Source organism: Bombus vosnesenskii, unplaced genomic scaffold (assembly GCF_011952255.1).
Source record: "Bombus vosnesenskii isolate JDL3184/JDL3185 unplaced genomic scaffold, Bvos_JDL3184-5_v1.1 scf7180000013355, whole genome shotgun sequence".
In the NCBI taxonomy this organism is placed as follows: Eukaryota; Metazoa; Arthropoda; class Insecta; order Hymenoptera; family Apidae; genus Bombus; species Bombus vosnesenskii.
The window spans coordinates 670,806-696,663 of record NW_022882990.1 but is presented as its reverse complement, the minus strand read 5'-3'; the positions used below and the strand labels follow the sequence as shown (position 1 = coordinate 696,663).

The window sequence follows — 25,858 nt, the reverse complement described above, 5'->3', positions numbered from 1 at the left end:
ACATTTTTAGGAGTATAATGTGTAATAATAAATAGGGAAGACAATAATAATATAACTAGATACATAAATATGATTGAATATATATTTGCCTGGAAAATTATGTCCAACTCAAAAGTTTGGAGCATGTTAAAATTTCAAAAGAGATAATAACTTCCTTAAGCAGATGAATATTTTATTTACAATATTATTCTCTCATAGTATTGAAACTGTAATTAATCCTATTTAAAAATTGAGTTGCAATTATAACACATCCTTGTATTTGCGGCAAAGTTTGTTTCATCCAAAAAACAAAGAGCGTTGCAATCTGTTATATGAATAGAGGGGCCGCAATTGTTATGACCCAAATTAAAAAGTCAAATATGTATAAAAAATATATAAAAAGTAACTCAGATATATGTAGTATAAGAATTTATATTGGAGTGTATAAAGGAAAGAGAGAGAGAAACAAAGGAAATGGCCAAGAAGGGAAAAGAGCAAGAAAGAGAAAGAAGGGACTAGAAGAGGTGAGAAATGGAGGGACACAGATAGAAGCAGGAGAGGAGCAAGAAAGGACGACAGCAAACCAAACTATAGAAGAAAGAAGAAAGAGAGAAGCAGAAGAGAGGGGGAAAGGATAAGGAAATCCAAGTATAATATACACTACAGAAACATACCCAAAGAAATATTACCAAAGTACTTGGAAGGGAGGATGAAGTGGAAGGACAGAAGAATGTTGGCAAGATTCAGATGTGGAAACGAGACCAAAGCGAGGAAATATTGGAAAGAAGAGGGGGAAAAAAGATGCAGAAGGAAAGAAGAAGACCTGAGGCATGTAATAGAAGAATGTGAAATAACGGGAGGACCAAAGGACATAGGAAAAACGCTAAACGAGACTGGAGAAGGTTTAGCAGAACTGAAAGCAATAATAGAGAAGAGAATGGCAAACGACAGGAAGGAAGCACAGCAAAGGGGCAAAAGCCCAAAGTTGCAATAGTTTTTAGTCATTAGTTGTTAATTTGTAGTTTTTAGTTTTAGTTTTTAGAGATAAAATAATTAAGGGAGTGCAATAGAATAGAGAGAAAAAGAGGGGAGGCAGACGTATAAGAAGAGAAATAAACATAAGAGATGTAAAACCGAAAGTTCGTCCAAAGCCGAAAGGCACGGACTAAGCAATAATAGAATAACAAAAATAAATAAGAATGTATATTTTGTTTTAAACGATCGTATTCAAGAATAACCACAACAAATGATTAAAATCGTTGGTTGCTGTAATTTTCATCGCGTCCTCTATTTAAGCAAAAATTCCTATACATCATAAATTATTATAAATATATGAATTTTGCGTATATTAGGTTGTCCGGAAAGTGTATTTCTTTCGCAAATGTGTTTTTTACAACAGTGCACCTTCATACAAACGTGAAACCAAGTCTGTGAAATGTCACGGTGTTTATCTCGACAAAACAAAATGGATCGTACGTAATTCGACAAAATAATATAAAGCAAAAAACGTTGTGCGTCTATTATTTCCTCATAAAACGAACGAAACTTTTCGCACAACCTAATACATATACAAAAGAATTGTTATTTTCATCCCTGTCTGTATAAGTCTTAATATATTGACAAAAAAAAAAGAAAAAAACGTACTAAACATAATACAAATTACTTGAGATAAAAATGTTTAATTTTAACATAGTTATATTCTTAAAAAATTGGTAACTTCAAAGTATTAAGAACTTCGAGAATGATCTAATAATAATGTTGCAATCATGTATATATATAAGGAACAAGACTGAGTAAGTTTAAAGTGGCCTGATTTCTAATTGATTATTATCAAAATCTAATTAAATTGTAAGTACAAGAGCAACATCTATCATTAAACAGTGTTGTAACAAGAAACAGAAACGCATTATGAGTTCATCGATGTACGTATTTTATACTGATCTTACCGTGAATCTTTGTAAGCACAGCAAGAAATATCCTTCACGCATAATTGTGCCAACTTTCATCGAGCAGCACGCCGCGCCGCGCCATTGCAACCTGTGCGGATGAGTATAATTGAGATTCTTACCAAGTTACCTTTACCATCTTTGGTCCTTAATTAAAATTGCTTTCACGAAATGATTTCCGTTTTTATACAATTCCTCTTATTAAAAGCCGTATCTCAAATATTGTACTTATTATGCATGAAGTTCAATTGATGTATATATATATATTTGTGACTGATTGTGATATATCAGATGATTCTATATCATTTTAACATTACTCTGTTACATTGCTAAAATGCTATGTACAGGAACAAAGGAGGAAGTGTAACTTTCTAGTATGATTGTACTCCATAAAAATGGCTGATAAACATATTATTAGCAATTGCTTTTTGTTTCTTCATTCCTTTATGCTTTTGTTCTTTTATAATCTGAGTTTCGATGTACTGCTCAGTTCATTTTGAATGGAAAAGAAGATTCAAGTGTGAGATGAAAGAAATCTTGTACATCGTATGCATCAAAGTTCCTTTAGAACACTATGTTTCTTAGCCACGTAATTGATTAAATACTTTAAATAATGATAAAATTATTCATGTGAGTAATTTGTTTATTTTTAGAAGTATTACACATAATGGTAAATATTTCACTTATAAAAATGAATACTAAACTATTATACTGACTCTTATTTTTATAAATATGGAAATGTACCTACCACTTATTAAAAATTCGAGCTGCATTGTTATTATTTGTATCCTCAGAGGTAAGATCAGAATAGTTATTATTTTATTGAATGAATAAATCTATCACACCGTTCTGAGCCAAAAAACTTTTATTGATTGAACTAGAGATAAAAACAAAAAGGCATCTTAAGCTCATCGATTAAATCTATCGATTGTAACTAGGACTATCTTCAAGTTACTATTTCTTATAACTAACGCCTCTGCATATAGATGGCGAGCACGAACTCACGTTGTCATTTTCAACATATATTTTATTGCTTTCTACATACGAGTATATATTTCTATGAATTTATGATATTAAAAGAACATTTGATTCTTTCAGTGCAATCAGATATTTTTAATTTTAATCATTACTTCAATGCATATATATATATATATATATATATATATATATATATATATATGCATAGTAATGTGTACGTATATTGAGTGTGTGGTATTAAATGTAAGAATTATACAACAATGTTGTAGAATAAGCTTTAAAAATTTATTTAAAAGGTAAGAAACCCTGGGAGCTTCAAATGTTTCAATATTTTTTGGAAAATAGAAAGATACTAAATAGGACAATATAATAAATCGCATTAATAATATAAAACTATTATATGTATAGAAATAGAAATATTATTTATTTAGTTTAAGCAATTATTATGAAAATTATATCGTGTTCGATGACATTAATCGTATGCTCAATTAATATTTTACCCACGTCAGGATCGAATGACTTCCGTTTTCGCTTCTGTACATACATAGAAGCTAAATCACGGTATAATTATAAGACAAATATTGGTAGAGTAAAAGACAAGCAAGAAGTATCGTGTGGCGTTATATCTTGAGGTTCAGCGTAAGTTCTGCCCCGGTTTGCGGTTTAACAATTACGATGATACGAGGTAGCAACCTACATTAAGCGGATGCAACGAACCGTCAGCTCAACTACGAAGAAACTTTTTTAGAAAACAAGGTGCTCGATAATCTTCGACAAGCATACGCAAACCTTTGTGGAAGGAGGTCGCTTGTTCACTCTTGAGCGCACTAAAAATAATGCGTCAACATAAATGGGGAAAAAAATTAGAATCAAATTTCTTATATTCCAATACGTTTATTTTATCAAACAGTATAATTTTGCAATGATCTTCGATATTGAAGTAATATTAAAACTAGAGAAAAATACGAAAGATAATTGAAGAGATATTTATATATATAATTTAGAAAATCATTAATTAATTTTATCGGTTCTACATTTTTGATATTAATTATATTAGAAACAATACGTACTGGCAATTTACATTGAGTATTTAGTGAATTATCGAGAATTTAAGGGATATCGATTGTATGTTGATTATATACAAGAAACTTGATTGATGGAACAATTTGAAACAAAATTGAAAATGCACATCGTACGTACAAGCTACAAGATATTTCGTATAACTGTATATTTGACAAAGATAATAACCCTCGATATAATACGATTTAATTGCTGTGTATCAATCTTTTACTCGATATATGTTTGTAATAATTTCTATATACATTTTGAGGTTGGTTTCAAATTTTATCACTGTAATGACGCTAATTGTGTTCCATTACAATCCTACTGAAATTTCCTAAACTTTCATATAACATACATGACACGTGCATAAAAATGCTCTATGCCCAGCGTTCGAATATTTTTGTAAATCACACATATGTACTGTTGAAAATGACAACGTGAGTTCGTGCTCGCCATCCATATGCAGATGCGTTAGTTATAAGAAACTAGTTGCAATCGATAGATTTAATCGATAGGCTTAAGATGCCTTTTTGTTTTTATCCCTAGTTTTCGTAAGCGCGTGCAATAAAGATTTTTTTGGCTCAGAACGGTGTGAAAATAATAACTATAAAATAATAACTATTGTGATCGTACCTCTGAGTATAGAAATAACAACATGTACATATATAGGAATATATTTGTCTACAAGTTGAAAAAGTTATTTTGTATAGGTTGACATCACTGCTTATATGACTATAATATTAGTCATATTAGCAAATAGCGATTGCATCAACGCTCCATCCTTCATTTCCAGTTACGGTTTCACTTTTGTCTTCTTTGTTTGCCCATTCGAGACAAATGTTTGGCCGGCGGGAAATACATACGGTAAAATGATGGTAAGTATCGTACGCTTAAACGTTTTGATACTCCGGTCGTTCAGTATGGGACAGGAAGAACAGACAAAGTAACTGATAAATATGTAAATCGCGTGGCCTGAACCGTTACGTAGTCATCATTTCTGTGTCTACATTCGGAACCGTTTAGTCAGTTATCCTTTGAAGAATGTCGCTTCGACAGCCATGGTAATCAATTAGAATTATCTGCTACTTTTTGGGAGAATAAAGTCTAACAGATATTCCTAACCTCTATTTTGTAAATGTAGGTCTTTCGCGTTCGGGATAATTCGAACATGACACTACATCTAATGTGTGTGTTTCACATGTGCTATTGGGTTGTTCAAGAAGTTCGTAGTAATATTTCAAAAAGATCAGAAGGTAATATATTTTTATAGAAGTTAGAATTTTATTAAATATTTCATGCATTGCCTCTTTTGCGGTACATTTAGCTATTTATTGGATAGCCTCATAAAGTTTGTCGAAAAATGTTCGTATTTTTTTGCGATCCATTGTTTCAAGCAGTTTTCGTGATTCCAAAGCAATTTGTTTTTTGTCATTAAAAAACTATTGTTTTATACTTGAAACTAAATATTGTCTGTTTGAAAAACACTTTTTCTGTTCACTAATCTTGCATCTTTTTCCGCAAACATTTTTCGTTACATTTAATGACGAATTAATAGCATTTTTCAGAATTTTCTATTTAATTATTTCACAGAAGTTTATAACATATAATCGTTCTCCACATTTGGAAACACTACGGACTCCCAATATTTATTTGCCGTAATTTAAATTACATTTACAATTTCAGACGTTTGCAGACATTATATAAATATTTCTAGATTTCTCAACAACTGTTATCCTATTGAAAAGTGTAACGTTGATGAATCGGTTTTCACAGTAAGAGTTAACTTTGATATTTTTAACAAATGTACACGCATCGATACTCGTACATATCCTGAAAAATTTATGTCACAATACTTCCGTTATCTTTTCTCAGAGTTGTATGGCATTGTAGTCGCGCACGTGCCATTTTCTATTGTCTCCTAAATAATCCTACAAGTTAATATATTTACAGTTAACACCTAGTTATTGAGACATGTCAGAAGCCGTTATCTATAGATCTCAGGCCCATCTCATTCTTCTTTTGTACCTTCGATAATCGACATCCTGCAATAAACCTAAATACCAGACTTCTATTGCAAACCACTTTCGAATCTCCTAATCTACTCTCTTCGAGGGAAGGTACGACTTACATATACCAGTTTTATACCTTTCTTTTGTCTTTCAGTTAATATAAGTTTCCAATACAAGAAAATCCAATGAGCTAATATTAGGTCACGTTGAAAGTTGTCGTATTCTTAAGCTGTTTGTTTTGGAAGAATATAACTCTGCCAAATTGGAATATTTTTATTTAAAATAATTTTCATAATTTTCGATACGTTTCATAGAAGTATTCATTACGATATGTCACTACTCTCAAAGAAGTCATTGAAACGTTCAAACTACAAAGTCAAATGCTTGTTCTACTTTTAATCTTCGACTCCGCTTTCTTGACAATATAACGCTTCTGTTCCGACATTCCAAGCATCGTGTAAAATAAATGAAATTAAGTTCGGCTCTTAGTCGAAAAACGTTCGACTATAAATTCTCCGACAATAAATTCTCGATGCTTACAAAAAAGACTGCAACAGGCTGAAGGAGAGAACAGCTAGAAATCATTTGGTTTTCGTGTAAAAGCGAACAATGGATCCGCGCGTGCGGAATGCGAATCGTGTTAGAAAGCAACCTCTCGGTCCAATGGCCAGAATGACAACAGCGGGCGGATGACAAAAAAAGAAAAAAGGAAAAGAATCGACGATGTTGAAGAAGAAAAATTGTCGCGTTACGCAAGCAGACGAGGTGAAATTTTGCGAGGCCTCTCCATTTTCATGCAGTTCCCCCTTTGTCCATTGGATTTACACGCGTGCACGTACGTTGTACGTCGGCATAGCCGATGACTTCCTAGGTGATTGCGCGAAAGCCGCAGGATGTGAGCTGCTTGCATTATCGTTTCCGTTACGGGTTCGTGGTAATCGTGGTGTTTTCTTCTGTTTATCTACGCCCACGAGCAGCCGGTAGTTGCCAAAGATTATTGATTTAACGGCTCTTGATGCTCACAATACAATCTGCTGACTTGGAATCAATTCATTCACGATTGTAGTACTTATACTGTCTTTAATTGGAGAATCAAGTGAATCGATGATATAGGAACGTGAATAAGCTCTAAGAGTCATTTTAATATTATATAATATTATATAATATTATATAATATATAATATAATTAATATTGATACGAATGAGTTTTATTTGGAATAAAAATAACAATTTTAAATTTGAAATAACGGATCGCTTTAACTTAATTTTTATTTTCAAGATAATTTACGAAAAGTAACTTTATCTTACCTCGTGATCAAATAAAGCATCTGTATATAATCTTTTATACTAGTTAATCTCTTTAGATGGAATGACAAAAGATTTAGGGTTTGGGGTATTTAGGGTATTTGAAGTATGATTTAAGTAATTTATAAACTACATCGTTTTTTATAACGTAACTGTATTTGTTTTCATTACGATTATCTCTGAGTTAGAAATGTGTGAACCATGTGTATATGGCTGTGAAAAATATGCGCTTTTAATGCAGTTGATGTAAGAGAATCAGGAATTATTTAGCTAAATATTTCTTCAAATAAAAAATGACCGTATTTAGTAGACAGATTATGAAATGATTCAGAAGAAAATTATATTATTATTTCAATAAAGTGGCACATAATTATTGTCGCATAATAATATCGCACATTAACGTGTAAACGATATGATATATCATTACATAATATTGTATCAAATCTTATTTATTATATTGAATAACCATTTCTCAAATATGTTATGTAAATAATGGCAAGGTGTGATCTTAAGACGAACTGTCGTAATCTAACGGTGCCAGTTGAGGGTTAATAGAAATAATAACAGAAAACAAGTAATAGAACAATACAAAATAGAAATAGATGAAACGTAGAAATCCTTCACACGAATTACATTAAGATCGCTGTAATCCATCTATCCTGTATGCAATACCCGATTACGACGATAATTTCAAAAGGCATGGCAAAGAGAACGAATAACTTCGTAGTTAAGAGAGTAAATCTTCAATTCAATTTCATTCCTCTTCGCGTCAGTTCACGTACGTTCAATTATCTTTTCTCTATCTGTTGAAGAATAATGTAAACGGTATATTCCTGCAGAGGTATGAAATAACGTCTATATTGCTCCGGAAGAACTAAATTACACTATAATTCAATATATCATGCAAGTATTCTGCATCCAATTAACCCGTATTTATTGCTTTTATCTCTTAACATGTTGACCGCCACCCGTATTCGGATGTCAGCAAAGTTTCTGGTCAGGCCACATAACCCACATTCGGGTGTCGCTTATTTGACTACTTGCGAAGGATCGTCGTAGGTATTTGGAAAGATATTCCATAATAATAAATTGTTAATTAACAATTAATTGTAATAATAGTTGAATTGTTATAAAATAAAAATACGAAAATGGTTTATCAAAAAAATTATTTAGATGTAAAACTTTAAAGCATTCTATACATAGCTGAGGTTGGTCGGGACAATTTGGACAATAAGTTGTCGTTTTCTTCAAATTCTTTTGTGCCTTTCTTCGGTCCATTCGACGTCTTTTATTTGCATAACGTAGTTCGCATGCGCGTCTAATGCTTCTTCCGGAATCGTTTTTCCGAACGGCGATATTATGCCGACTCCGTCGAAGACAAGGATTTTTTGTATTTTCAGACAACCCGAATAATTTTGCAACTAATAATCGTCTAAATATTCTAATATTTATATTTTTCCTTGTTGCAATTTTGTAATCCGTCAAAGCGTTTATAACAGAAATTTCCAGAAGGAATCGAATGCCAAGTTTTCTGTACCATTTGATTCCTTTTCTAATTGTGGTGGCATAAGAAACCATTTGGTCGGAATAATCAATATCACACTTTCCTTCGTTATATTCAACGACAGCTAGTGGTTTTAACGTTGCGAACAAACGAAACGAAAGATCATTCTTGAGACCACCGCTTGAGCGAGTCGTATTACTAAAATACCGATGGGAGCACCTAGCAGAGAACGCTTGGTACTGCTGTACGCGTGGCCTGACGGAGATTTCCTTGAAAACACGCGTGCCAGTCAACGTGTTAAAGAAACTTGTTTCGCGACGCAAACTAAAGTAAATATCGAACCATTACGAATCTAATCCTAATTTGTCTGAAATATAACTTGTTTTAACAATAAAACAAATTCAAGTCTGTCCTTAAAATAAGCTAAAAAATCATGGTATAATTTACGATTTCATTGAAATTCATCATATCATATCTGAATTCAAGAAACTGGAACTGAAAGAACTTGAAACCACTTTACCAGTGTGAACCCGTGATTTATCTGCAATGTCCAGTTAGATTTTAGATGAAGTTGAGATTATTTCAATTTGGCAGTACGGTATTATTTCTAGTTTGTTCTTCTATTTTCACGCAGCATCTTCTTTAACGCTATTTCCGTTAAGACGTCCAGTTAAAATTGGGTGATTTAAATTCAAATTACCTTGAGTCAAGTAACTTGTATGTAAATCAAGTTAATTGAATTTAAGGAATTTGAATTCACTTAGCTTGGCTGACCTGAACGACATTCTCTCGAAGGTTTCAGAGAACAAAATATAATCGGTAAAACGATATTATTGCGGATATTGAAAAGATTTCGCATAAAAGTTTGCTTTACTTGGCAGAAAGTGTAATGGTAGAACATTACTCTTTGTCTCGACCGAAAGTATTAATTTATAAATAAGTTAATTTTTCAGGAGATTCTATAAGCGAAGAAGCGTGTATTAAGTAATCATATAATTTATAAACTAGTGTTAATTTTCAATCTTTTATATAACGATTGATTTATATGTAATTAGGTATGAGCTCCTTAGATTTAGAAAATATAATAATCGCAATAATATTAAGTTCCTAAGCGTTATGATTTTATCATTAATATCGTTTCATCATTTGTAGATAGATTCATAAAAATTTCCAAGTGTATTGGATTTCAAAAATCTTTTTTATAAATCATATGCAAATATTCAAATATTAAATTTACGACAGATACAAGGCAAGCAAACAAAATGTTGATCTGACTACCAGCATTTTATATTACACGTTATATTTTACTTTAATCGCAAAAAAAATTATCACTATTTTGATCGTAACTAATAAGTAGATTGAGGATAATTGTATATCGCTGGGAAAGTGAGAAAAAATGTACAAAATGCGTGGATAATATTAAAAAATATTCAGAGTTAAAGTAATTGATATAATATTCAGAACGCAAGTTGCTACTTTGTGCACCGCGCCCTCTAAAACGCATTTCAATTAATATAAAAAAAAATATATACATATACTAATTATAATCATATTATGAAATATTTATATTTCATGTATTTTCTTTACATTATAAAATGTGTTTCTTTAGATCTATATGCGGCGGAGAGAATCACAAGTTGATTTATCATTATAAAATGGAATCGTGACTTAAAGAAAGTTGGAAAACACTGATTTAGAGCGAAACAAACCTCCGTTTAAATTCCACTTTTTTATTTATCTACATAAAAATATAAACAATCATTTACCGTTTACAGATAACTGTACCACGAATTTGACCTTAGATTACAAAAAGAAAAAAGAAAAAAATATATTATAAAAGAAACGAGGATGATGATTGCACTTCAATCTTTCGTGACTAATTACACAAATAACGCAACGTTTTATTGCTCGCTTGGTAATCAGTGTAAATACGTGGTGGGCACCACGGACAAGTGTGGCTGACGGTACTGTTGCCGTTGGCCTCTGATGGGACATGCAACTCACGTCATCACGCACGAGCTGCATTAAAGTCATTGCAAAGCGGGACGTTGCCTCATCGAGCGTTGGAGTTTTCAAGCCGATGATTTCAATGGCCGGCAAGAGCGTCGTCACCTCCGTGAACGCAAATAGACATTCAGCTCAGCGATTCTACCTTTCCGTTTTTTTCCTGCCTTTTGTCTTTCTGCCGTTCACTTTACGCAATTAGAATCGACGATCGATTGAAACGACCGATTGTTTATTTTCGTCAAAACAAAGCTTTCTCCATTCTTCGTCCGATGGTGGAAAATCTTTCATTTAATTGGACGTATTCGGATCTGACAAAAATTAATTTAAAAAATATTCTTTATTCCCCTTGAAGAGTTTGATACCTTTTGTTGACGTTAGAATGTCGCTTTCTTGAATAGTTTCTGGTATTTTTGAAAAGCAAGTGTAGCTTATTGCAACAAGTATTTAATTTACTAATTAATAGTAGTAACGAATTAATAAGTGGTAAGATGATGGAAAATCTTTCATTAATTGGACGTATTCGGATCTGACAAAAATTGATTTAAAAAATATTTTTTATTCTCTTTGAACAGTTTGATACCTTTTGTTGACGTTAGAATGACGTTAGAACTTTCTTGAATAGTTTCTAGTATTTTTGAAAAGCAAGTGTAGCTTATTGCAACAAGTATTTAATTTACTAATTAATAGTAGTAACGAATTAATAAGTGGTAAGATGTGGGTTATAAATTCCCGTTGCACAAATAGTTTTTAAAATTGTGTACAATTTTATTTTTAATTTTATCTTATCTTAAATACAATAATTTTATTTCAAATATTATGTGCTATAGAGTAATCAGCTTACCTATCATTTATAAAATTTACCTGTGTAGAATTGTACTTTTATCACTAAATTTAGTTTCCTTACTATACTTGTTATTGTTATAAAGGAAAATTTATTAGCACTGGTAATTTATAACCTGTAAAATTTTGTCAATAATATTGGTTAAGAGAGTTCAGGAATAATTTTCTTTCAAAAGTTAAAGAGAATGGTTCTTGTATATTGAAATATATGTAAAAGTTGTTCTCTAAAGGTCTTTCCTTAAGATTCTCATGTAACTGTATAAAACGTATGAATTTATTCCACGTTGTTTATTGTTAGGAATTTAAAAGAAAGTAGTGGCCACTACGTGATTTGAATACTGATAGAATCTATGTTATAATAAGTAATTACTATCAAGAATTATATTATAACGATATGTTGTTTTATTTGTAAACCTTATAATGTATGTCGAAGAAACTTCAACTAATTATCAGAGGACGTATTTCTTTTAATTCACACGCAGCAAAATTCTCTATATGATATCCTCTTTAAATCATATTAATTTTCCAATATTCGAAGATTATTCTCATTTCGAATGGAATCCATGCTATTACCACTTTACTATAAAATAATTATATTCAGCGCTCGATTGTTAGAAAACTTTTTAATACATCTTTATTTTCAATGAAATTTACTCGAATTCGAATTGAACTAGGAATTACTTAATTTTAATTTGTATTCTACGTCTTACATATAAATACCATTAATAGTTTTTATTGCGTCAAACACAGAATACGATTGAAAATAAAATATTAAAAAATGAACAAATTAATACATACTGCAGTTCTCCAATCTTTTGTCTCAATCTCGTTTCAGTTTCAGACGAGTAAAAGATGTAATATCTTAAGAGAAAAATCTTGCAGATTGGTAATTAGATTTTCGCACTTGCCTCCAGTTTGAAAAATTTCCTAATGACAAAAAAAAAAAAAAAACGATTTGGTTAAAAATGGAGCAGATTGGTAATTAGATTTTCACACTTGCCTCCAGTTTGAAAAATTTCCTAATGACAAAAAAAAAAAAAATACGATTTGGTTAAAAATGGAGCAAAAGATGCAACAGAATTAACTCGAACTCGAAGTGATCGAATTGATGACAGGCGCGAAACTGTTCGTTATTATTATTAGGTCATCCGCGTTTACACTGGTGTTTAACACATTAAAGTCTGATAACCGCTGTCAGTTACTTGATAATGATCGTGTCTTTGTATTGGATTACAGGCTGCAACGGTGCCGGATGCGGTTACCCTGGGGCTCCTGCACATAGTAGCGTTCGGTTCACAGGAACAGGTGCCGAAGACGTTATAGACGAAGAGGATGCCCTGCTAAAGGACACGATATTGCCCGAGGGCACAGTGGCTACGTATTCTTGCGAACGTGGGTTTGAACTCCTTGGTCCTGCGCGGAGACAGTGTCAGGTTGATGGCTCTTGGACACCAGAAGGGGTTCCGTTTTGCGGTAAGTCCATATATTCTTTAAAAGTTACGAGAAAATGTTATTTTTTCAGTAGCCATTATGAGACATAAAATTGTATGAGGATCGAGTGAAAAATAGGTTCTACCTATTTCCCATTATATCATACAATTTATCAAATGTGGGTTGTATAAAAAGTTATACAACAATACGTGTCCAGCATAGAAATGAAAGTTCTTATGTTTTGTGTTTACATTTTACAATTACAGAAGTAATTATATGTAAAAGGTCTACAAGCGATAGACTCAATTCTTCGGTTATTTTAGACGATAATTTGTCAACTAATAGTATTGGAGAATTAACGAGTAACAGTTTGTAAATGATTGAATTCCCTTTTATAATGTCGCAATTTTATACCAAATCAGATCGAATAATTAGAAATTTGCAAAATTCCATTTGTTTTATTTTTATAAAGTTAATCATATTCAGTAAACTTTCTAATATTCCAGCAAATTTAGGTTTTATATTTCATTTGTTATGAAGGAGAATGCAAAAATAAGAATAATCTAATTATTTATATTTCACTCAACCAAACTATTTATTATTTAACTTTTAAAATATAGCCTATAAATGGCATAGGTAATTTCTGATCATCTATGACTTCTAATTATAAGTTATATCTCAATATGAGCTATTAAAAATTTTCATATAAGATTATTATAAAAATGATTAATATTTACTTAGCAATTCTTTAAAATAAATGTTTATTTTGTTTAATATATTATATTTATTTAGGTATTAGATAGATTAGGAACATTCCCGCGTCCTCTTGTTCCAGCCAGTCCTAATAATTCCTGGCCATTAAAAAAAATTTGGCGTTAGTGGTTTCTTTTTTTTTTTTTTTTACGTGGAGGAAATCTTCATAGACACCTTATTACGACCCTTGTGCAAGAAGGTAGTGCCGGATTCTTACCGGCTAAAACCTCCACGGGCGGGACAGTAGAACTAAGTGCGGAGTTGATCGTCGGGCCCCTGGTGTGCTCAACACCAAGCACACCTTTTTAATCGAGTACACTCCCAGGAAGTACACCCACAACACATGCAAGGGAGGGGCTAGCCGCTTGCCTGTAGTATATTTTAAAAGAAATTTTGGTTTTTACGTTTTTTTTATAAAAACCTTATATCACATGCCGAGGATTCGAACTCGCGACTCGCTGTCTTCAATTCTGGGCCTTGACGAGCGTAGCTGGCTGTCCTGCCGGATATATTAGGAAGTTAGGAAGAAGTAATCTCAGATTTGGTCGGGCTCCCATTTTTTTCCAAAAATCAAAACGCTTCCAATATTAAGGAATATAGATTACAAGGTGGTCGATTCTTCGTGAATGTTTGTAAAATTTCAATATAACGGGTTAGGCAGTAAATTGCAAGTATTATTTGTATTATTTATCCATTAAAGTGCCTTAATTTTTATAAAACTTACGTACATATTCTTTGAACTGGCATTTTTACAAGTAGCTTCTTCGATTCTTTTTTCGTTTAAGAATGTTAGTTCCCCCAGTTTCTTTTCTTGTTAGCGTTGCGTTGAAACGTAGGAATCGTAAAGTGTTCGATGATTTAAATAAAAATGCGAAGAGAATATTGCATGTAAAAAACACGGTGAATAGATTGCGCTGATAGAAAAATTCTCGCACGAGTCGTTGAGATAGGTGTGTAACCGGGAAATACGTTCGCGGATGTGGGCTTAAGAGAAAGTTTGACGTTCCGAGGAAATTAATGTGTACTTCCGGTCACGCCTGTATGAAGTATTTCACCGCGTTACGAATCGTTATTTATGAAACATAAAATTGTATTAAAACTTAATGACCATATTAACATCAAAGACTTTTGTTTTTAAGTGAATCTTGAATATTCACAAATATTATGAATGGAAATTTGTCATCTCTATTTATGATGTCTTTAATAGTGTAGAAATTAAATTCTGTTTGTAATATAATATTTTACGAACTCAAACTCAAAATTCTTTGGATGAAATGATGTAATGACGTTTAATGATGTATCATTGTCATGTAACATTGCATTTTACTAATAATTAGTTTGCGATTTCTAAATTACTATTATTAAAAATTAACTGATTTCTAAATTATTTAAATGACAAATAAATAAATATTTTTATTTTATTCATTTATATTATGAATAAAAGAATTAAAATATTCCAAATCATGATAATTTACCTTAATTATGAAATGCATTTCGCTTTTTTCTTTTGTGAATTGTGTGTTTATAACACTCAATATGCATTAGTGTGAAAATGTCATGAAATAGACTAACACACATCTAATAGAAAAATTGTCATTATTTATTTATGCATACATTATATCATTTATTCTCCACTGAAAGCTGACAAACTTGTTTAAATTTCCACAATATCGATAAATCTAATCAATGATAAAGTATTAGACAAAAGTGAATTAATTGCCAGCGTAAACAAATCAAAGATGACGTGTTTGAGATAAAAATTAAAACATATTGAAAACCAATTAAATTAAAGCATTGAAACAAAGGAACAACGCAATCGACGTTATTTCTGTATTAAAATAGCTTGTATAAAAATATACAATCTAAAATATTCGTATAAAGATGTAAAAAAGAAATTTAAAACTAAAATTTCGGAAGGCGACTAACCTGATTCAGCGTGTCCTTGACCGAGGAGACCGACGACAGTAGAAGAAATGCTAAAGATAGTGGGGGTATTACACCGTTAAGTCTGAACCTGTTACCTTCTAAGAACGCCCGCGGCCTTCTCAACCTGGCGCGCATTGCTCACATAGGTTCACCATTTCGTCCTTCCCGGTCCAGCTCGAATTTACTTCCTCCTCCAACGTTCCACTCCTTCGTGAATACCTTTCAGGTTAAAGAATTGCCGAAGAATTGCCGAAGTATCTTAAACATGTACGACTTTGAGTGCTAAACATTCGAAGTTTCGATATACGAGTATCTAGGAGAATAAAATCGCATTCCTGAACGACATAAATTGAGTGTAAAGAATGTAATAGAAAATATCAAGATGTATAGCTTCTTTGAAGCTGAAACGCTCGTAGAGGATTGGGTATGTAAATAAATGAGCAAATTATTTGAATAGGTGATGATTTTCTTTAGGATGTATGCAAAGGATTTCCACAATTTCTTTTAATTAGAATAATTTCGTGGTAGTTTATGCGATTTATTTATAATGGAAACAACTGCAATGATTAATGGATAAAACGATTTTTTCGTGGAAAATGTGTCTCATCAATAATTATTATTTATAATTGTTGAATAGAATCACATATGGCAAATCATATTTGTAGATGTCTGATTGTAGCAACAATCTATTTTATAATAAAAACGATTAGCATTAATTAAAAGACATTTAATTAAAAGCATTCTATTAAAAATTATGAAATGACGAGTTTGAAAATTATGAAAATTATGAAAAATTATGAAATGACGGGCGTCAGAAACCAAATTTAACTGTAAGTCTTCTGTTTCTTAAATTCTTTAACCTAAATTATTACAAATAACGAGGATCATGTGGCAAAAATGTAGAGATCTAATCGCGTGCTTTTCTGCTACAAATGTTCGGTAGATTTAAAAAAGAAAGAGACTGATGAGCCTGAGCTGATGGGAAAATATATGTTCAATGTTATACGACATTATAATTATAATAATTATACAATTATATTGTGTCACTTAATGTATTGAAATCTTTAGAAAATATCTACATTATAATATTTTGGAATATACACCTACTGCTAAGAAGCAAACTAAAGGATTACACAATTGAGTGACACAATCGTTGTTTGGCTTACGAGTAGTATATTAAATATTTAAAATAGATATTATATACACGAATTAGCACGTTTTTTTTCTTCTGATAGTTCATTTTTATCAATAGCAATTAATTTGATCACTAATTTGAATGACGTAATAAAAGGGCTGAAAGCGTTATGATTACAATATTACATATAATAATTCTTTTACTTCTTCATGTCTAATATATTTAATTTAAACGTATAGCTATATTAAAACATATAATTTATTCAATTTATGAAGAGATAATAACCTATTAAGGTGTATTGGTGGTACAAGCGGAAAGGGGGTGATTCTACGCGAAAAAAGAAGTCGAAGATATAGAATAAAAATTTTTCGTTGGAGTCTGGGTTTTCGAGAAAATCGACTTTGAATTTTAGCTCGGTACGCGTGCGGTAGATCGTTGTCTCGATGGAAAAATTAAAAAAAAAATTTTTCTATTCTAATTATTCTATAAATTATTCTATATCTATTTTTTGAATATTTGTTATATTCTACATCTGTCTATCCTTTTATAACCTTTTTGATATTAAACTCTACATTGATTGAGCACAGACACGTTTATATCGCAATTTATATCGCAAATTAAAAAAGAAAGTAAAAGGGTCCAAAATGTAATATATATATATATATATAAAAAAGAAGAAATTAAAAAAAATTTTTTATTCTATATTTTCGACTTCCTTTTTCGCGTAGAACCACCCCCCTTCCGCTTGTACCACCAGTTACCAACCACCCTGTATTTATACAATAGCAAAGCATCAGTTTCAACTGTTTGAAATTTAAAAAAGCAGAATAGAATAATAGCATAAATAGGATTATAATATACAATAAATACAATATTGTAGAATATAATATATGTATAATAATAAATAAAATATATAACGGCAATATATCTAATTGAGAAGACCAAAGAAGCACTGTGAAAGATTCAGATCTGGGTCGTCATGGCACAAATTAGAAGTACATGATTCCGATACGCTTCAACTATCACAAGGACTGTCCTCCACCTTATTCAGCTTATTTTTGCAGTCGAAAAGGCACACAAGTACATTCCAATTACCAGGCTAATATTTAAAATGTAAATGGTAGTTAATTATCGTTAGATGTAACGAGCCAAACGAAAACAAAAATAAGTAGCATTTCATCGTACCTATTGGATTAATCGGCTATAAATTGTCATTAGACCCGCATAAATAAATTAGAAGTCTATAAAGTGGAAATAATCGATGAAGCATCGATACACATAGCTAAAGTGTGTCTCTTGGAAAGTAGTTCCATTGCGAATCCAGGTCCCCATTAATCCGTTTACCGTTGCTAAATTCTATCACGCAATTTATGCCTTGGAAAAACGTGCCAATCTTTTGAATTGTTCATAATGCAAGCATTGTATTTCTTAGAAGCAGCAGTAGAATGTGTTGGCTAATGGTTTCAAGCATTGATTACGAGCGAGAAGAATCTTTATGTCAGTACCTTTGATAAGGAACAGGTTTTTGTTATTAACTGGAAAATTTATAGTTAAGTGCGTCAAAAGAGTTTACAAATAATAAGACAGTAACTGATTGCTATTTTCAGCCTTAATATCTTTCAAACTATTTAGAAATTTCGCTTAAGACGATCGATGAATTTAGAGGTGGTTGCTCCCAACGATAATTTGAGAAAAAGAATAACAGCTGAAAGAAATTATTAATTTATGTTCTAAATTTTCTTTTTCTGTCTGATATTAATATTTATAAAATAGTTCATCAAAAATGATCTCCTATTATATGAAAATAAAATTACTATCCGCAGAATGTTGTGCCATAATTGGTTCGGATAAGATCCTACTATAGAATTAATTATGGCATTCACATTTAGAGATATATAGCGATAATTTCAGAAAGAAATCAAACTTTTAGAGCAATTTTTTTTAAACTTGTGAAATTTGACTTCATTTGCTTATATGTATTATACAGGGTGGTTGGTAACTGGTGGTACAAGCGGAAAGGGGGTGATTCTACGCGAAAAAAGAAGTCGAAAATATACAATAAAAAATTTTTTTTTAATTTTTCCATCGAGACAACGATCTACAGTGAGATCCGTTATAACGAGACGCGATAAAATGCACGCGTACCGAGCGAAAATTCAAAGTCGATTTTCTCGAAAACAAAGCCCCAAACGAAAAATTTGTATTCTGTATTTTCGACTCCTTTTTTCGCGTAGAATCACTCCCTTTCCGCTTGTACCACCAGTTACCAACCACCCTGTGTATTATATATTATATGTTTATAAGAGACACCACGTATCTCAAGATGTAATTTATTGTTATAAATTCTTAGATAAGTAATATCATTTTTCGAGAAGTTTCACTATACTCCGCTATAGATTAAGATTACACATCAAGTTTGTTATAACATAATGAAGTGAAAAATTTGCAGTTAAATGTGAGTAATGATTGTAAGATTATTATAAACATCTTAATGTACATTTTTAATTGTTGACAATAAGTAATAGATTATTTCATTGGTTTCTGTAAAATATATTCGATTATGCGCAGATCATTTTCAAACGTAATTAATATTATAACAACTGATTGATTAGTATTATAATTAACTTCGCTGTAAGTTTGAGAATGTATACAAATTTCCTGAAGTAAACGTCGTTTGCTGTCAGATTTTTACTTTTATACATATATCGATATTAATGATTATAAGTATCTGTATTAGAATACACATTGATAACAGCGGAATGTTGGAAGTCGTTCGTGAAAGGACGCAGTCTACAACCGGAAATGTCGAAGAATATTGATTGCACAGGCCTCGATTCTGAAAGCTTCAAGGCTTTCACACGATCAGACTGGCCTCCATTTCCAATTACATGTATACGTGTTTCACTATTGCTTGTTTTATACCTACATATACGTATATGAACACTTTTAATTAATGTCAAGTAATTTAAATTTAAAATAAACTACAGATTTAAAGAATGTGAAAGAAAGAGGAGAAGATTCGATGTTAAAATTTAGTTCTGATAGTGTAATGTCGATAGTTTCGAATACATTTGGAATACTATTAACATAATGATACGAAATACGCTTAATTACAATTAGAGAAAACTGAGAACATTTATGTAAATTGATATTTTTGTGAACACAACTAAAAAACAATAATTTGTTGCATATTTTATATATTTTTATATATTACAGCCATCCTATTTATCTTTTTAATCTATAAGTTTCTTAAAAACACATAAAAATCAGCAATGTAATTGTAAGCACTAATTTCCATCATTGTATCAGTGTCATAATTAGATATTTAAGTACCGAGTTTTCTAAGTTCATCAAATGGTATTTCAACTGAGGGAAAACGTACCACTTTGGTAATTTCAATCAGCAGACCTGAACAGCCAATGAACCGATAGTTAAAGCTTAGTCGCTGTCTTAACTGGAGAAAGATACTAATTGGAGCATAAAGATTTTCGATTTTTCAACTTCATTTATTCCGAAAGTTAAGCTTCGGCTTTAAATTGATAATAAAGCATCGGCTATAGAAAATTGTCTAATTATTTATAATCAAGAAGATCAAAAACAAATAATATAAACATGTAATTTATAAAGTACTATGTTAGTAACAATTTAATAACTAGATTTATTCCTATAATATTTTAATATTTTACTATACCTAAATTCTTTTTAAAATGAACAAACGGAATTTTATCTTCGCTAACAGTTTCTTTACATAAAACATTAATATTAATATAATAATAATAATAGTATTAATATATATGTTACATAGACATTAACAGGAGCATACTTTTCTAAATTACTTTATAATCCGATTTGTATCGATATTCATTACCTATAAGCTAAATGATATAACATATGAATTTCACAAACATCCTAATCTAAATTTTTGGATTTTTATTATAGGGAAATGATTTTAAAATTATCTTTCTATTCAGTTTCCTTTTGTCAAACGCGTACCTTTGTTGCAACTTTTCAACATTTTTTAACGATTTATTATCGCGGTAATAATCATACTCTTGAGTTTTTATGAAATTAGAAGCACATATTAATTATTTATACAATTTACATTTATCTTATTCCCCTCCCAAGTATGTTAATATGTACGAGTATGTCACTAAAATACTGGCCATTTTTAGCCACCAAGCAACATCAAAGGTAGAGAATCAATAAAAGTAGATTTATTATGTGGTTTCATATGTGTAACCAACGATGTACAGGGTGGTTGGTAACTGGAGGTACAAGCGGAAAGGGGGTGATTCTATGCGAAAAAAGAAGTCGAAAATATAGAATAAAAATTTTTCGTTTGAGGCTTTGTTTTCGAGAAAATCGACTTTGAATTTTCGCTCGGTACGCGTGCGGTATAACGGATCTCACTGTAGATCGTTGTCTCGATGGAAAAATTTAAATCTTGTACCACCAGTTACCAACCACCCTGTAGAATTGATATTCTAATTAATTAGCTCTAAATATATTAAATGTCGAAAATAAATAATATCTTGTTTGGAGCGACGTGGAAAAGTTAGCGGCCAACTGGATTTTTTAATTTACACTCCAAAAATGATATTTTTAAGAATTTTAACTAACGTTGTATAAGTATATAACAGTATCTATTTCAGTGTTTTCTTTTATCTGTCGTGCCCTCATACATAATAATATAAATTGTTGTAGATTTCGCTTTTGCAATATAAAATGAAAAATCTATCTCTCCGGAAACTTTTGTTGTAGCTGCTACGTCTCTGACAGAATTGAAGTTGATCTAATTAAAAAAAAAATTTTATTTTATATTTTCGACTTCTTTTTTCGCGTAGAATTACCCCCTCTCCGCTTGTACCACCAATTACGAACCACCCTGTATATAAACCTCCTTTACATAGTAAACTAGTTAATTTTATAATGACATAACTTTTGAATGACTCGTAACAGTATCAAACAGCCACTATTATTACCATTCTTATTTCTTACAGACAAATCACGTACGCAATCCCCTTTTTTTGACGAAATGTATAGTACTTGTTGAGAAAATAGCTGGTTATGATTAGTTTGACACGGCCCCGTTTTCATCGCAAATAAACAAGCAAACAAATTCAGAATCTCAGCGGGAAATTGGTCAGTTAGCGTTTGAGCTGCAGTTTCTCGTAATTTTCTGCCAACCGCAAAGGCGGATTGCCACTTACGCGCTTATGCGTGAACTTGACTTTTCGAAGGTAAACTTCTGCACCGTTCACCACCAACTGGATGCGTAATCGCGCTTATACCGTAATTTTAACTGAATGCGAGAAAAGGAAAAGAATACCAGCCATTCCATCGATGCCATTCTAAACAGATTCGAGTCACATTACGTTTCTTACTGGTTGGAAGATAACTTCATAAGATGAGTATTCGTTTATAATTTTTAACATTGCAAAATTGATTTTTCATTGTAAACAAATTTTGTTTAAATACGTTGAACCTTTTATAATAAAACTGAAAGAAGGCAACTAGATCCGATTGTACAGTTTCTGAGATACTGGTACGCTTAGCTTCGAGATATTTGACATATGTAAAACACGTTTGAAACTCCTAGGATAATCATTATATCTGTTGGAAAACTAGAAAAATTTAAGTAATCGACATAAGAAAATTAAAAACATTTTTTGCCGATATAAGTATTATAAAAAGAAAGAATCTGTTAAAATCTACAAGTATCTATATCTACGAAGGATAAACTAATTAGGTTCCGAAACAATTCCACATCTTGTGGAACCATACTATACGAAATGAAGAATTAATGTAAAGATGATGGTCAGTGTCAACAGTTAACAAAAGTTCATATTCTACTCCTTCATAACCGAGAGAAATAATTAATAATTTTAAATAATTAATTTAAAGCGTTCGCAAATCTCGCCGGTTTTTTTATCTAAAAAGCTTGGAGTTGCTACTTCTTTATAGCAGAAAAATTGTCAAATGCAAAGGGTTAGCATTCTACGAACTAAAAATGGATTAAAAATTTCAGTATTCAAAAATTCCAAACGCAAATATAAGACACATCGCATTTGCTCAGCTAAAAACATCGAATGACAGTGTCTGCACTTAAAAGTTCTCATTATGTTCTTTTTTGTACGGATTTCTCCAATTTCTCCAATTCTTGAACCGTGGTAGAGCGAAATTTGTAGAAATACGTTGTTGTGGGTTTTCCCAATTTTGAAATCGTGTTAATGCGAATCCGTGTTGTAAGAACGCTGTGTTATGTGAAGGATATCTGTACTGGTATGTTACCAATGTCAAATTTTTTATCAAAAGTTATCAAAAGTTTGATCAAAAATAGAACGTTTACCCAAAAGTGTATATTTGCATATAAAATTAATATACTTGTATAGTACCAACTACGGTACTAAGTACTAATACTATAGTACTAAGTTTTGGTTAGTAGAATATTAGCGGAGTATTAATAAAATTTAATATTTTACATTAAGCTTTAGTTATCATTGCCCTTCATATTATTTGCTCATTTCATGTAATATTCTATTCCTAATTCGCGCTTAATTTCTATTTCTTAGATTTGTTAATATTTTAAATAAATCTTTTGCGAAATGCATGGTAATCGTTTCTGCAAAATGCATTGCAACGAAACTAATGCGCTGGTGACGCAGTTTCGTTTCTACTAGTTATCAAGTAAAATCACGTTTTTGCATCTCTAGTTGCAGTGTGTAACTTTTACGCCAACTTTCACTCGTTTTCTTTCAATTTTTCCATCCGTAAAGGTACTAATCATTGTCTTTAGATCTTCACGATGACAGTTAAATGCTGGTATCCTTCATTTGTGCTTTTGCAGACCGTTTTCCTCGAGGAAACGCGTAAAATCGCATTAACTGTATTTACGAGTGACACGAAACAGTCAGCGATATTTTCTATGAATGTAAAACGTTGATCTGTTATGTTAATCTTCGTCATTATCTACAAGATACTTTTTAAGAAACATGTAAAAATACCATTAGGAATAATATTGTATTTGCAAGTCTTTACGTATTTCATTAAATGAGATGTTTTCTCATTCATTCAAATAAGTTTATTATGAAGTTAATTATAATTATATTCATTATGCAGCTGGTTTTCATCCATTTCTTATAGAAATCTCGTTGATCAGAAAATGTAAAATTTTGTCAATTTGTTCTTTGGGTAGAAACCAGCAAATATGTAAATACGCACGTGCATATCAATATTTTAATGAGATCGTATAAAAATATGAAACGTAAAGGAAATGGTATATGCACTACATTCGAGATGAAAATACATAAATATAGTTTGTGTTTTATAGTGATTTATTACATTAAATATATTAAGTAAAAAATTAGTTTGTTGAATAAATTTAATATGGTGACGTCATACTGCTTATGTAAATATTATATACATTCCTATATATATATATATATATATATGTCGGGTTGGCGTTAGACTTAGGGGCGTGTAACGTATCTTCATTAGGACAAGCCATCGTTGTTGTTCAATGAAGATTATATTTACAATTATATGTAAAAATGTTGATTTAACAGAGTTTGACAATCAAACGTGGTAATTAGACACTCTAGATGTTGAAGACAACGTTCTTAGGTTCAATAACGAATCCACGGTCAACGGAGAAACTGTTTGCACAATTGAATATATTTTGAAACACAAAGTGACATTAGCTGTGACGCTCGGTATCTTTCTGACTGACTGACAAGACGATGCGTGTAAACTCTCCAAGGTGATCACAAGAATAATGACTGATAGGATCGCATTTGTCAATTGCGTATTGACCGGGGATATCGACAAAATTCCAGGCGCCATTACTAGGCAGACCGCGTAGAGTCGACATTGCTCTTGCCCGGGGCTTGTTTGTTAATACAGCGCGTGCCCCTTAATATTGGTACTTCTCCTGTTGGGTAAAAACGTTCATCCCGTGACCGTGGCTACGTTCGGCGACCAGTTGTGTCACCTCTAGCCCAAACCCATTGTCGCAAATCTCGGGCAAGCATAATCAGATCGTATCTCAACAACTACTTCTAAGTTCTATTATTTAAGTATAGCTATGTAGTATCGGGGAGAAGGGCCTAGGAAACGTCGAGCTAACTACAGACAATGTCGGGAGAGCCGAGGCGCTGTCGGCTCCATCAATGCATTACCGGGTCCTTCAGGTAAATAGCTTTACCGAAAAGACCTACGTGACCCTGGCTACGAGCGTCTGTAGAACACGTGTGCGGTGGGCCCAGGAAAAGACAATAGAGTGCTAAAACGGGCAGAGAGTCAGTCGAGAAGCCGAGTGCGAGTTGAGCGGAAGCAGAGTTTGCGAGTGGCGTTGCCGAGAGAGTGTTGATTGTGTTTTGTAAAAGTCGAGTCGTTATCCAGTTATTTAGTTGCGCTGTTTTCTGTACGTTTGGTGTGAATAGTTCAGGTTGAACAACGATCGTCTTTTTCTGTCCGATTAACATCTGTATTATCCATTCCTTCTAAATACATTATATCACGATATTACAGCTATAATAAATAGTTTAGACCAAAGTAACGGGGATCTTCCCAAAATTCCAAAAGAAAGGCCCGATGTCCCTGCATCTCCGACAAAAGATACCGTGCGTCTCAGCTAACGTCACTTTGTGTTTCAAAATATATTCTATTGTACAAAGAGTTTTCTCGTTGACCGTGGATTCGTTATTGAACCTAAGAACATTGTCTTTAATATCGAGAGTGTCTAATCACCACGTTCAATTGTCAAACTCTGTTAAGTCAACATTTGTACATATAATTGCAAATATAATCTCCATTGAACAACAACGATGGCTTGTCTTTATGAAGATACGTTACACGCCCCTAAGTCTAACGCCAACCCGACCTAATATAGTACCTAACTACATGTATATATACATGCATTTTCAAATTTTTGTTATTAATTAGTAACAGACATTAATTCATAATTATTATATTAACACTTGAC

At 31.7% G+C, this 25,858-nt stretch overlaps 1 protein-coding gene across 1 annotated transcript in view; it reads left to right on the top strand.

Annotated features, from left to right (window-relative positions):
* LOC117237056 overlaps window positions 1-25,858 on the top strand; it is a 91,622-nt gene that overhangs the window by 14,997 nt on the left and 50,767 nt on the right. Inside the window, exon 2 of the mRNA XM_033500658.1 lies at window positions 12,867-13,103. Coding sequence (XP_033356549.1) covers window positions 12,867-13,103 — 237 coding nt within the window. The remainder of the gene's footprint in view (window positions 1-12,866; window positions 13,104-25,858) is intronic.